Genomic DNA, 14,453 nt, shown 5'->3' with positions numbered 1-14,453 from the left:
TTTATGTGTTTATTTGTGCATTTGCTGTGGGAGGTCTTGGCGTCAGTGATTGTGGGAGCACTCACAGTGACACAGAGGTGACTGCAGTGAGCTCTGCTCACAGTGCACCTCCCAAACCACGGGGTTCCTGTTTCTTCCAATTCATTTATTATTTTTTGTGCATTTATTTACATATTTATTTATGTTTTATTTGTGCATTTGCTGTGGGAAGCATTGGTGTCAGTGACTGTGGAAACACAGTGACACAGAGGTGATTGCAGTGAGCTCTGCTCACAGTGCACCTCCCAGAGCAGGGGCTCCTGTTCCTGCTGGTTCATTTATTATTTTTATGTGTTTATTTATGTTTTTTGTATTTATTTGTGCATTTGCTGTGGGAGGTGTCTGTGTCAGTGGTTGTGGGAGCACTCACAGTGACACAGAGGTGACTGCAATGAGCTCTGCTCACAGTGCACCTCCTGCTGGTTCATTTATTATTTTTTGTGTATTTATTTGTGTTTTTATGTATTTGTGCATTTGCTGTGCAGGGTGGGGACTGCAATGAGCTCACACCTCCCAAACCAGGGGGTTCCTGTTCCTACCAGTCCATTTATCACTTTTAATGTATTTATTTATTTGTGTATTTGCTGTGCACAGAGGTAACTGCAGTGAGCTCTGCTCACAGTGCACCTCCCAAACCAGGGGGCTCCTGCTGGATCATTTATTATTTTTGATGTAATTATTTTTGTATTTATTTGCGCATTCACTGTCAGTGACTGTGGGAGCACTCAGTGCTGTGCCAGTGCCATGGAGGTGATTGCAGGGGGGTCCTGCTGGTCCATTTAGTATTTTTGTGTATTTATTTATGTTTTTATGTATTTATTTGTGCATTTGCTGTGGGAAGTGTCGTTGTCAGTGACTGTGGGAGCGCTCAGTGCTCTGCCAGTGACACAGAGGTGATTGCAGAAATTTGGTATTTTGGGGGCCTGTTCCTGATCAGGCCATTCCTGAACAGAAATTTGGTATTTTTGGGGTGCCTGTTCCTGAACAAAAATTTGGTATTTTTGGGGTCTGTCCCTGATCAGGGCATGCCTGAACAGAAATTGGGTATTTTTGAGAGCCTGCTCTTGATCAGGCCGTTCCTGAACAGAAATTTGGTATTTCTGGGGGTGCCCGCACAGCAGGCGGTGCCAGCCTGCCCTGACCCCCCCTGTGCCCCCAGGTGAACCAGGGGAACATGCCTGGCATCCAGAGCACCTTCCTGGCCATGGACACTGAGGAGGGCGTGGAGGTGGTGTGGAACGAGCTGCTCTTCACCGACAGGAAGGCCTTCAAAGCGCACGAGGTGAGGGCACGGCCTGGCACGGCCTGGCACAGCCTGGAATGGCCTGGAACAGCCTGGAACAGCGTGGCATGGCCTGGAATGGCCTGGCATGGCCTGGAACAGCCTGGCAGGACTCTGCCCCCTGGCACAGCCTGGTACAGCCTGGTATGGCCTGGCACAGCCTGGAACGGCCTGGCACAACCTGGCTCAGCCTGCTATGGCCTGGCACGGCTTGGCACAGCTCTGTCCCCTAGCACAGCCTGGCATGGCTTGGCACAGCCTGGCAGGATCCATGGTTGCTTCCAGAGAGCCCAGACCAGGCCCTGGGGCATCCCCAGAGCTTGGGGTGCCCTGCCCATGCCAGGAGCTCCCCCCTCACCTGTGCTGCCCATGCCAGCCCCTCACCTGTGCCCTGTGCGCCCAGGAGCTCCCACCTCACCTGCCCTGCCCATGCCAGGAGCTTCTGTGTGTCAGGAGCTCCCCCCTCATCTGTGCTGCCCATGCCAGCCCCTCACCTGTGCCCTGTGCCCCCCTCACCTGTGCCCCCCTCACCCATGCCCCCCCTCACCTGTGCCCTGTGCCCCTCACCTGTGCCCCCAGGAGAAGATCCAGACCATGTTTGAGCAGCTGGTGCTGGTGGATCACCCCAACATTGTCAAACTGCACAAGTACTGGCTGGACGTCAGGGACAGCAAGGCCCGGGTACGGCTGGAGGGGCTCTGGGGGTCTGGGGAGTCTGGGGTCCTGTAGGGGGCACTGAGCGGCTCTGGGGGACTCTGGGGGGTCTGGGGAGCCACGGGTGGGATCTGAGGGGGCACTGGGGGGTCTGGGGGGCTCTGGAGGCAGCTGACCTCCCCCTATGCCCCCCCAGGTGATTTTCATCACAGAGTACGTGTCCTCGGGGAGCCTCAAGCAGTTCCTGAAGAAAACCAAGAAGAACCACAAGGCCATGAACGCCCGGGTGAGCCCCGGGGACACCACGGTCCCTCTGGGGAGGGGGCTCTGAGTGTCCCTGGCCCTGGGAGGGGCTGGCAGGGCACAGGGCGCTGTCCCTGTCCCCACTGACACAGCCATGTCCCCCTGTCCCCTCCCCAGGCCTGGAAGCGCTGGTGTACCCAAATCCTCTCGGCTCTCAGGTGAGGCTCCTGCAGCTCCTGCAGCTCCAAACCCTGCCCTGAGGGCTGCGCGGCTGCGGGCAGAGCTCAGCACACTCTGTGTCCCCCGTGTGTGCCCCTGTGTGCCCCCTGTACCACGTGTGCCCCCTGTGTGCCTCCCCTGTGCCCCCCCATGCCCCCCGGTGCCTCCCCAGTTTCCTGCACTCCTGTGACCCCCCTGTGACCCCCCGTGTACCCCCCTCTGCCCCTGTGCCCCCTCTGCCCCCCGTGACCCCGCTGTGCCCCCCCATGTGCCCTGTGCCCCCCATGCCCCCCATGCCCTCTGTGACCCCCCCATGCCTGCTGTGCCCCCCAGTTTCCTGCACTCCTGTGACCCCCCCATCATCCACGGGAACCTGACCAGTGACACCGTGTTCATCCAGCACAACGGGCTCGTCAAGATCGGCTCCGGTGCGCCTGAGGGGGGCACGGGGGTCTGGAGGGGTCTAGGGGGGTCAGGGGAGGGCTGGAGGGGCTGGGGGGGCTGGGGGGGCATGGAGGGCTGGGGGGGTCACAGGGGTCAGAGAGGTTAGGGGGGTCTGGGGACGTCACAGGGGTTGGGGGATCTGAGGCTCACAGGGGTCTCGGGGGGTCAGAGGGGTGTGGGGGTGTGGGGGGGCACAGGGGGCTGGAGGGACTGGGGCCTGGGGGTTTGGGTGTGGACAGGGTTTTGAGGGGGTCTGAGGGGTTCCATGGGTTCCCAGGGCGTCCATGGCTGTGTGAGGGGTCCAAGGGGGTCTGAGAGGGTCGGAGGGGGTTGGCAGGAGGAAGGGGGCAGGGGTCCCATGGGGTATGGAGGGGTCACAGGAGTCTGGGGGGGTCACAGGGATCTGGGGGGGTCCTGGGCAGCAGGGGCCCCGAGAATCGCGGGGTCCCTTTTCGGGGTGCCAACCTCGCTGTCCTCTTTTCTTCCCCTCCTGATGCCCCCCTGGCAGTTTGGCACCGGGTGTTTGCCAATGGTGAGTGACCCCCCTCAGCCACCCCCTGCCCTGGGGGCAACCCTGCAGCCCCCAGACCCTCTGGGGCACCAGGGATGGGCTCTGTGGGGAGGGGGTACCGGGCATGGGGTACGGCCTCTGGGGAGGGGGCCCTCCATCCCACCAGGAACAGTCACTGTGGGTGGGAGTAGAGGGGGCTCCTGCCACGGGGATGGGCAGGGGCACAGATCCCCCCTGAGACCCCAAGGGTGGGCACACACGGAGACCCCCAGGGGTGGGCACATTCTCGGGTGGGCACTCATCATAGACCCCCACAAATGAGTACTCTCACAGGTGGGCACTCCCTGACCCCACAGGTGGGCACGCACAGATCCCCCCTCATCCCCTCGGACCCCCCTAGGTAGCCACTCACTGACTCCACGGGTGGGCATACTCAGGGTGGGCACACTCAGGGTGGGCACTGTCCCAGGTGGGCACTCACAGGTGGGCACTCACACATGGGCACATTCAGGTGGGCACTGCAGGGTGGGCGCTGTCCCGGGTGGGCACTCTTAGGGTGGGCACTCTCAGCCCCCTCAGCTGGGCACTGTCCCAGGTGGGCACACTCAGGGTGGGCACTGTCCCAGGTGGGCACTCTCAGGGTGGGCACTCTTAGCCCCCTCAGCTGGGCACTGTCAGGGTGGGCACTCTCAGCCCCTCAGCCCGTGCCCCTCTCTCTCTCTCCCCAGCGCTCCCGGACGATCTGCGCAGCCCCATGAGGATCGAGCGCGAGGAGCAGCGGAACCTGCACTTCTTCCCTCCGGAATATGGCCGTGAGTGGGGAATGGGGAAGTGGGAATGGGGAGATGGGAACAGGGGAAATGGGAATGGGGAAATGGGAATGGGAATGGGAACAGGGGAATGGGGAATGGGAGAAGCGGAACCTGCATTTCTTCCCACCGGAATATGGCCGTGAGTGGGGAATGGGGAAATGGGAATGGGGAAATGGGAACAGGGGAATGGGGAATGGGAGAAGCAGAACCTGCACTTCTTCCCTCCAGAATATGGCCGTGAGTGGGGAATGGGGAAATGGGAATGGGGAAATGGGAACGGGAATGGGAACAGGGGAATGGGGAATGGGAGAAGCGGAACCTGCACTTCTTCCCTCCGGAATACGGCTGTGAGTGGGGAATGGGAGTGAATGGGACACAGGGATGGGGATGGGGAACAGGGAATGGGAATGGGGAATGGGGATGGAAATGGGGAATGGGAATGGGGATGGGAATGGGAATGGGAATGGGAATGGGAATGGGGAATGGGGATGGGAATGGGGAATGGGGAACAGGAACGGGGATGGGAATGGGAGTAGGGATGGGAATGGGGAACGGGAACAGGAACAGGAACGGGGAATGGGAACAGTAATGGGAACGGGACCGGGAACCGGGAGCAGCAACGGCAACAGAGAATGGGAACAGGAACGGGAACAGGGAATGGCCATGGGAACAGGTATGGGAACGGGAACAGGAATGAGCACAGGAACGGGAATGGGGAACGGGGAACAGGAACAGGGGCTGGCAACAGGAACAGGCACAGGAACGGGACCAGGAACGGGAATGGGCACAGGAAATGGGGACGGGAACGGGGAATGGGGAATGGGAACAGGAACAGGAATGGGAACGGGAACAGGAATGGGAACAGGAACAGGAACAGGAACAGGAACAGGAATGGAACGGGAAAGGGCACGGGCACAGGAACAGAGAACTGGAATGGGAATGGGAACAGGGAATGGGCACAGGAACGGGCACAGGGAACGGGAAACGGGAACACGAAATGGGAACAGGAACAGGGAATGGGGAACGGGGCACTGGGAGGCTGCATGGGGAACAGGCACAGGGAATGGGAACAGGAATGGGCACGGGGGCTGCACAGCCAAGGATGGCAGGGGAGGGGACACAGGTGGGAACAGGTGAGGGCAGGGGAGAACAGGTGGGAACAGGTGAGGGCAGTAGTGTCTGCCCACGGGGATGGGATGTCCCAAGGGTATCCAAGTGGGGATGGGTTGAGGGTATCCAGGTGGGGATGGGGTGAGGGTGCCCAGATGCGGTGCCCAGGTGCACTCCAGCCCTGAGCTCTGCCCCGTGTCCCTGTCCTCCCCAGAGAAGGCAGACGGGACGGCCGTGGACATCTTCTCCTTCGGGATGTGTGCGCTGGAGGTGCGGGAAGGGGCCTGGGAACCCTGGGAGCCTGTCAGGAGGTGTCACCGGCTGGGCATGTCCTCTGTCCCTGTGCTGTCCCTGTCCTCTGGAGCCCCCCTGCCCTGTCCCTGTCCCCTGTCCCTGTCCACTGGAGCTCCCCCAGATGTCCCTGTCCCTGCCGGGTCCTGTCCCCATCCCCTGTCCCTGGAGCCCCCCCAGGACTGTCCCCTGTCCCTGTCTCCTGTCAGATGGCGATGTCCCTGTAACCCCCCAGCCAATCCCTGTCCCTGGAGCCCCCCAGACTCCCATGTCCCTGTCCCTGTCAGATGTCCCTATCCCTGTCCCTGTAACCTCCCAGCCTGTCCCTGTCCCTGTCAGCTGGCCATGTCCCCTGTCCCTGTCCCTGTAACCCCCCGTCCCTGTCCCTGTCAGATGGCCATGTCCCTGTCCCTGTTCCTGTTCCTGTCCCTGTCCCTGTAACCCCCCGTTCCTGTCCCTGTCCCTGTCCCTGTCAGATGGCCATGTCCCTGTCCCTGTTCCTGTTCCTGTTCCTGTCCCTGTCCCTGTAACCCCCCGTTCCTGTCCCTGTCCCTGTCCCTGTCAGATGGCCATGTCCCCGTTCCTGTCCCTGTCCCCGTTCCTGTCCCTGTCCCTGTCCCTGTCCCTGTAACCCCCCGTTCCTGTCCCTGTCCCTGTCAGATGGCCGTGCTGGAGATCCAGACCAACGGGGACACGCGGGTGTCAGAGGAGGCGATCGCGCGGGCCCGGCACTCCCTGGATGACCCCAACATGAGGGTGAGGGGGCTTGGGGACCTGAGGGGACAGACTCTGTCCTGTGTGACCCCTGGGGACAATCCCTGTCCTGGGTCACTTCTGGGGACAAATCTGTGTCCTCTGTCATTGCTGGGGACAGTCCCTGTCCTGAGTCACTGCTGGGGCTGAATCCCTGTCCTGTGTCACTCCTGGGTGCAAATCCCCTCCTGCCAGCTCCCAGTGGGTGCAGGTGGGCTCTGCCCTGTCCCTGCTGTCCCTGCCCCTGTCCCTGAGTGTCCTGGGGCTCCTGCTCCCTTTGGGTGCATCTCCTGGGGAATGGGGTCCAAGCCAGTCCCAGGGCAGTGCCCCCTGTGCTGGCCCTGCTGGGGCACCTCCAGTCCTGGGGCAGGTCTGGGGTGCCCAGGTGGGGACATGGAGGGGCTGGAATGTGCCCAGGGGAGGGAACAAGGCTGGGGAAGGGTCTGGGGGAGCTGGGGAGGGGCTCAGGGTGGAGAAAAGGGGGATCAGGGGGGCCCTTGTGGCTCTGCAGAGCTCCTGCCAGGAGAGGACTGTGGTGGTGTTCACAGGGCTCTCAGGGTGAGGGAAGAGACGAGGATCTGACTCCATGTTTCAGAACGCTGATTTATTATTTTATGATATATATTACATTAAAACTATACTAAAAGAATAGAAGAAAGGATTTCCTCAGAAGGCTAACTAAGAATAGAATAAGAAGGAATGATAACAAAGGCTTGTGGCTCTGACTCTCTGTCTGAGCCAGCTGGGCTGTGATTGGCCATTAATTAGAAACAACCACATGACACCAATCACAGATGCACCTGTTGCATTCCACAGCAGCAGATAACCAATGTTTATATTTTGTTCCTGAGGCCTCTCAGCTTCTCAGGAGGGAAAATCCTAAGAAAAGGATTTTTCTTAAAAGATGTCTGCGACAGGGGACAGTCAGGGGGGATCTGGGATTTATCCCAGGGAACGGGGACAGGAGGAGAGGGAATGGCCAGGGGAGCTCAAGGGGGACACAGCAGGAATTTCCCCATGGAAAGGGGGTCAGGAGCTGCCCAGGGAGGGTTGGAGAGTCCAAGGGGTGAATGGGCACTGAGAGCTGGGCACAGGGCAGGGATGGGGCACGGGGGCAGCTCTGTGAGCTCTGTTCCAGTGATCCCAGGATCCCTGTGTGACAGCAGGGCACTGCCCAGCCCTGCTGACCCCCCGGCCCTGCTGTGCCCCAGGAGTTCATCCTGTCCTGCCTGACCCTGAACCCCGACCGGCGCCCCAGCGCCAACAGCCTCCTGTTCCACCGCGTGCTCTTCGAGGTGCACTCGCTGAAGCTGCTGGCAGCTCACTGCTTCATCAACCACCAGTGTGAGTGCTGGGGGGGAGCCTGGGCCCTGGGAGCTGGGGAGGGCTGGGAACGGTCAGGATGGAGGGGAGAGACAGGGGGAGAGCTGGGAATGGTCAGGGTGGAGCAGAGAGCCAGGGGGAGAGCTGGGAATGGTCAGAATGGGGAACAGAGATGGGAATGGTAGGATGGAGAGCTGGGAATGGTCCGGATGGAGAACTGGGAATGGTCAGGATGGGGAACAGAGCTGGGAATGGTCAGGGTGGGGAACAGAGATGGGAATGGAGAGCTGGGAATGGTCAGGATGGAGAACAGAGCCAGGCTGGGAGAGCTGGGAATGGTCAGGATGGAGAACAGAGCTGGGAATGGTCAGGATGGAGAGCTGGGAATGGTCAGGATTTAGCACAGAGCTGGGAATGGTCAGGATGGAGAGCTGGGAATGGTCAGGATTTAGCACAGAGCTGGGAATGGTCAGGATGGAGAGCTGGGAATGGTCAGGATGGGGAACAGAGCTGGCAATGGTCAGGATTTAGCACAGAGCTGGGAATGGTCAGGATGGAGAGCTGGGAATGGTCAGGATGGAGAACTGGGAATGGTCAGGATGGAGCAGGGCCTGCAGTACCCACACCCTTCCCCGTGCCTATGCCCCAGATCTGATGCCCGAGAACGTGGTGGAGGAGAAGATCAAGGAGCTGGATCTGAACATGGTCATGGCCGAGATCCGCAGGGAGGGGCGGCCCGGGGTGCAGTGGAGGTGAGGAGGGGGGACCCAGAGCCTGGGGAGCCCCCCAGAGCCTTGAGACCCCCCCAGAGCCCCAGAGCCTGGAGACCCCCCCAGAACCTGGAGACCCTGAGCTCTGAGATCCCCCTGAGCGCTGAGACCCCCCCCAACCCTGGAGTCCCCAGATCCTGGAAACCCCCAAGCCTGGAGACCCCCCAGCTTTGAGACCCCCCCCAGAGCTTGGAGACCCCCCCAGTCTGGAGACCCCAGCCCAGAGACCCCCCCCAGAGCCTGGAGACCCCCCCTGCCATGGGCAGCAGCCCCCTGGACCCCCCTGGACCTGCCCTGACCCTCCTGGACCCCTCCGCACCCCCCTGATCCCCTGACTCCCCATACCTGTTCCCTGCCCAGGTACTCTGAGGTGTCCTTCCTGGAGCTGGACAAGTTCTTGGAAGACGTCAGGTGGGTGTGAGAGCCCCCCCCCGGCTGTGGGGCTGGGATGGGGACATGGGGGTGTCCCTGCTGCCCCCTGGTGTCCCCAGCCCTGCCAGGGGATGTCATCCTCCCCGTGTCCCCTCCGTGTCTCCCCAGGAACGGGATTTACCCCCTGATGAACTTCGCCGCCTCCCGGCCCCACGCGCTGCCCCGAGCCCTGTCCCAGCCCCCGGAGGACCCACAGAAAGCCAAAACCCCCACGCCAGAGCCCTTCGACGTGGAGACCAGGAAGGTGAGAAAAAGGAAAAAGGAAAGGGAAAGGAAAAGGAAAAGGAAAAGGGAAAGGGAAAGGGAAAGGGAAAGGAAAAGGAAAAGGGAAAGGAAAAGGAAAGGAGGAAAGGGGAAAATGGAAAAAGGAAAGCGAAAAGGAAAGGAAAAAGGAAACAGAAAAGGAAAAAGGAAACAGGAAAGGAAAAAGGAAAGGAAAAGGAATGATAATAAAATCTTGTGACTGACCAGAGTCCAAGCCAGCTGACTGTGATTGGCCATTAATCAGAAACGACCCCATGAGACCAATCACAGATGCACCTGTTGCATTCCACAGCAGCAGATAACCATTGTTTGCATTTTGTTCCAGAGGCCTCTCAGCTTCTCAGGAGGAAAAATCCTAAGGAAAGGATTTTCAATAAAACACAAAGGATTTTTCATAAAACACGTCTGTGACAGTGAGGGAGCTCCAGGGCAGCTGCAGGTGGGGACAGGCCTGCCCTGCTGCCACCCCTGCCACAGGGACACCTCTCCTGTCAGCCCAGGGAGAGCTGGGACAGGAATTTGGGGTTCCTGTAGGAATTTGGGGTTCCTGTAGGAATTCCAAAAGGCTGCCCACAGGCAGAGAGAGCCAGGACAGGAATTTGGGGTTGCTGTAGGAATTTGGGGCTCCTGTAGGAATTCCAGAGGGCTGCCAGGGGCACAGGGGCCGTGCCCAGGCTGATCCCAGCTGGGCTCTTGCAGGTGGTGCAGATGCAGTGCAACATGGAGCTGAACGAGGACAAGAGCCAGTGGCACGTGAGTGACTGCTCATCCCACTGGGAATGGGGTTGGGAATGGGAATGGGAAATGGCACTGGAAAATCTGCCAGTGGCACGTGAGTGCCTGGGTCCTGCCCTGATCCCTGCTCATCCTGCTGGGAATGGGACTGGGAATGGGAAATGGGAATAGAAATGGGATTGGGAGTGGGAAATGGGACAGGGAAATCTGCCAGTGGCACATGAGTGCCTGGGTCCTGCTCATCCTACTGGGAACGGGAAAATGGGATTGGGAAATGGGACTGGGAATGGGAAATGGGATTGGGAATGGGACTGGGAATGGGAAATGGGATTGGGAATGGGACTGGGAATCTGCCAGTGGCAAGTGAGTGACTGGGTCCTGCCCTGATCCCTGCTCATCCTGCTGGGAATGGGGCTGGGAATGGGAAATGGGGAATGGGAATGGGAAATGGGATTGGGAATGGCCCTGGGAAATGGGAAAGGGAATGGGAAATGGGGCTGGAAATGGGAAATCTGCCAGTGGCACGTGAGTGTCTGGGTCTTGCTCATCCCACTGGGAATGGGAAATGGGATTGGGAAATGGGAATGGGACTGGGGATGGGGAATGGGAAATGGGATTAGGAAATGGGAATGGGAAATGGGAAAGGGAATGGGACAGGGAAATCTGCCAGTGGCACATGAGTGCCAGGGTCCTGCCCATCCCCCTGGGAATGGGAAATGGGAATGGAACTGGGGATGGGAATGGGAAATGGGACTGAGAAATGGCACTGGGAATGGAAATGGCACTGGGAATTGGAAATGACACTGGGAATGGGAAATGGGACTGGGGAATCTGCCAGTGGCACGTGAATGGCTGGATCCTGCCCCTCTCCCTGCTCATCCTGCTGGTAATGGGACTGGGAATGGGAAATGGGACTGGGAAATGGGAAGTGGGAATTTGGACTGGGAATGGAACTGGGAATGGGAAATAGGACTAGGAATGGGAAATGAGGCTGGGAATGGGAAATGGGAAAGGGAATGGGGCTGGGAATGGGAAATGGGACTGGCAATAGGAAATGGGACTGGGAATTGGGAATGGGACTGGCTGGGGAAGTCCTCAGCCAGTTTCTGTGGTACCCAAAGAGCTCACTGCTGTCCTGTGCAATGAAAGAATTCCCAAAGAAGCCACAAATTCCCCCAGAGCTCTCAGTTCCCCCAGACCTCCCATTCCAGCAGTGCCCAGCTGTCCCAGTTCCTGCCCACCCTCCCAGTTCATGCCCAGCCCTCCCAGTGCCCCCAGTCCCTCAGGGCTGCCTGAGCACTCTCTGGTGTCCCTGCAGCTCACGCTCCTGCTGATCCTGGAGGACAAGCTGCACCGCCAGCTCAGCTACGACCTGCTGCCCAGTACGTGTGCAGGGAGGGCGGGTGGGCACCCTCCTCTGGGGGGCTGGGGGAGCCCCTGGTGGGCATGGAACGTGCCAGCTTCCAGACAGCTTCCTTCCCTTTCCTTTCCTTTTTCCTTTTTCCTTTTTCCTTTTTCCTTTCCTGGAACTTTCCTTTCCTCAGAGAGCTGGGGAGTGGAGCCTGGGAGCTGCTCCTGCCCCAGGCTCTGTCCTGCTCAGCCACACCAAGCCTTTCCCTATGGCACATTGTCTGGAGCTGTGTTTTGGGACCTTGCTCCCCATTTCCTGGTGCCACATTGTCCAAATCTGTGTCTTGGAGCTCTCAGGAGCCTCGTTCCCCCTCCCTGCCCCATTTCCAGCTCTCCCTGGTTCGGGAGCTCCCCGAGCTGAATCCATGCTCCTGTTCTCCTGTTCTCCTGTTCTCCTGTTCTCCTTGTCTCTGCAGCTGACAACTCCAAGGATTTGGCCACAGAGCTGGTGCATTACGGGTTCATCCACGAGGTGAGTTCCCCAGAGCTCCTGCAGCCCCTCAGGATTTCTGGGATTTCTGGGATCTCTGCTCCAGGAGCTGTTCCAGGGGGAGCTGCCCGCTGTGGCACGAGCTAATTAGCTGGAGCTTAAATAATTCTGAGTGGGAGCACCAGGCCAGCTCCCAGGGGAGGGAGACTGATTCCTCACTTGAGGAATCTCAGAACCATCCATTTGGGAAAAGACCTCCAAGATTAACGAGTCCATCCCCTCCCCAACTCCCTCAGCCCCTCCTGGGGCTCCAATCCCAGCATGTGAATTGTTTTTAATTAATGGCTGTGGTGGTGTTCACAGGGGTCCCAGGATGAGGGAAGAGATGAGAATCTTGGCTCCATGTTTCAGAGGGCTGATCTATTATTTTATGATATTATATTGGGAGCTGGCTGATTTATTAAGATATTATATTATATTATATTATATTATATTATATTATATTATATTATATTATTACACTAAAACTATACTAAAGAAAGAGAAAGGAGACATCAGAAGTCTAGAAAATAATGAATAATGAAATGTTGTGGCTGCTCACAGCCTTGACACAACTGGCTGCCATTGGCCATTTGTAGTTATGGTATTTTATGAAAAATCCCTTTGCCAGGATTTTTCTCTGGAGAAGCTGAGAGGCCTCAGGAACAAAATGTAAACATTGGTTATCTGCTGCTGTGGAATGCAACAGGTGCATCTGTGATTGGTCTCATGTGGTTGTTTCTAATTAATGGCCAATCACAGTCAGCTGGCTTGGATTGTCTGGTCAGTCACAAGATTTTATCATCATTCCATTCCTTTGCCTTGCAAGACTTCTGATTAAATCCTTTCTTCTATTCTTTTAGTATAGCTTTAATATATAATTTTCTTTTAATAGAATATATAGCATAAAATAATATATCATAAAATATTATATATAGATTAAAATAATATAAAATATATAATAAAATAATAAATCAGCCTTCTGAAACATGGAATCAGATCTTTGTCTCTTCCCTTGTCCTGGGACCCCTGTGAACACGGTCACAGCCATTAATTAAAAACAATTCACATGCTGGGTAAACAATTCTCCCAATCACATCCCAAAGCAGCAAAACACGGAGAAGCTGAAGCTTCCCAGCTTCTCAGGAGAAAAGATCCTCCTGGCCAAAGGGTGTGACGGTGATCACAGGGGTCCCAGGATGAGGGAAGAGATGAGGATCTGACTCCATGTTTCAGAAGGCTAATTTGTTATTTTATTATATATTATTTTTAATACATATTTTTGTCATATTCTACAATGTATTATTTTATGGTATATATTATATTAAAATAAAATTATGTATTAAAACTGTACTAAAGAATAGAAGAAAAGGATTTCATCAGAAGGCTAGCAAGGAATTGAAAGGAAAAGTGAAGAATTATTATTATTATTATTATTATTATTGTTATTATTATTATTATTATTAATAATAATAATAATAATAATAATATAATAATAATAATGATGATGATGAATAAATGAATAAATGAATAATAATAAATAAATGACCAGCGAGTCCGAGCCAGCTGACTGTGATTGGCCATTAATTAGATACAACCACATGAGACCAATCCCAGATGCACCTGTTGCATTCCACAGCAGCAGATAACCATGGTTTACATTTTGTTCCTGAGGCCTTTCAGCTTCTCAGGAGGAAAAATCCTAAGGAAAGGATTTTCCATAAAAGACATCTGTGACCAAAGGGTTTTCAGCCCATTTCTCTGTGACTAAAGGGATTTTCAGCCCATGTTTCTGTGACCAAAGGGTTTTCAGCCCATTTCTCTGTGACTAATGGGATTTTCAGCCCATGTTTCTGTGACCAAAGGGTTTTCAGCCCATTTTTCTGTGACCAAAGGGGATTTTCAGCCCATGTTTCTGTGACCAAAGGGTTTTCAGCCCATTTTTCTGTGACCAAAGGGTTTTTCAGCCCATTTCTCTGTGACCAAAGGGTTTCCAGCCCATTTCTCTGTGCTTGCAGGACGACTGTGAGAAGCTGGCCGCGTTCCTGGAGAGCGCCTTCCACAAGCACCGCTCCCAAGCCCTGTGAGCCCAGCCCAGGGGACTGAGGCACCCCGGGAGGACCCCAAAGGGCTCCCCGGCCCCAGCCAGCCCAGCAGGACCCACCGGGCCCACGGGACTCGGCCAGGCCGTGCTCAGGGCTCGGCCAAGCCCAGGAGTTCATCCTGGGCCCTGCTCCGGTCCCTGCTCCGAGGGGAGCGCCCTCGACAGGGCCTTGCCCGGGGGTTTGGGAGCTGCTGCAGGAGCCCCCAGCCGGATCCACGTCCCTCTGGGGAGGACCAGCCCCTCTCCTGCAGCTCCCACAGCTGATTCCTGCCCCTTTGCCATCTGGAGCGCTCCTTGCTGAGGGAAGGGAGGGGAGGAGCAGGCTCGGAGAGCCCCGTGGAGATTCCCATGTGCCACATTCCGCTCTGGAGCCCGGAATTCTCCAGGTCTGGGGTCTGCAGGGTGCTGCCTGTGCTCAGAGCCCTCCCCGTGAGCTGGACGTGAGAAGGAATCCCTGACCCACCACCAGGAATGTCACTGATGCTCCACAGAACCCTTGGCATGGCCCAGCTCCCCCTGCAGCCTTCCACAATCTCTCAGAGAGAGCCCTGGAGCCGTTCCTGCCCGGCCTGGAGATGGGGCACTGCC

At 56.8% G+C, this 14,453-nt stretch overlaps 1 protein-coding gene across 1 annotated transcript in view; it reads left to right on the top strand.

Annotated features, from left to right (window-relative positions):
* NRBP2 (nuclear receptor binding protein 2) overlaps window positions 1–14,453 on the top strand; it is a 38,236-nt gene extending 23,783 nt beyond the window's left edge. Inside the window, exons 2-18 of the mRNA XM_054293850.1 lie at window positions 1,199–1,321; window positions 1,901–2,002; window positions 2,172–2,261; window positions 2,396–2,436; window positions 2,771–2,865; window positions 3,390–3,413; window positions 4,121–4,204; window positions 5,529–5,584; window positions 6,266–6,361; window positions 7,570–7,702; window positions 8,331–8,433; window positions 8,812–8,862; window positions 8,992–9,127; window positions 9,847–9,900; window positions 11,201–11,264; window positions 11,709–11,764; window positions 13,780–14,453. Of these exons, the coding sequence (XP_054149825.1) occupies window positions 1,199–1,321; window positions 1,901–2,002; window positions 2,172–2,261; window positions 2,396–2,436; window positions 2,771–2,865; window positions 3,390–3,413; window positions 4,121–4,204; window positions 5,529–5,584; window positions 6,266–6,361; window positions 7,570–7,702; window positions 8,331–8,433; window positions 8,812–8,862; window positions 8,992–9,127; window positions 9,847–9,900; window positions 11,201–11,264; window positions 11,709–11,764; window positions 13,780–13,848 (1,377 nt within the window). The 3' untranslated portion in view covers window positions 13,849–14,453. The remainder of the gene's footprint in view (window positions 1–1,198; window positions 1,322–1,900; window positions 2,003–2,171; window positions 2,262–2,395; window positions 2,437–2,770; window positions 2,866–3,389; window positions 3,414–4,120; window positions 4,205–5,528; window positions 5,585–6,265; window positions 6,362–7,569; window positions 7,703–8,330; window positions 8,434–8,811; window positions 8,863–8,991; window positions 9,128–9,846; window positions 9,901–11,200; window positions 11,265–11,708; window positions 11,765–13,779) is intronic.

Source organism: Melozone crissalis, unplaced genomic scaffold (assembly GCF_028551555.1).
Source record: "Melozone crissalis strain CALT ecotype California unplaced genomic scaffold, PUWL_Pcris_2 ptg000195l_1, whole genome shotgun sequence".
Classification (NCBI taxonomy): Eukaryota; Metazoa; Chordata; class Aves; order Passeriformes; family Passerellidae; genus Melozone; species Melozone crissalis.
This window is presented reverse-complemented; position numbering and strand designations above follow the sequence as displayed.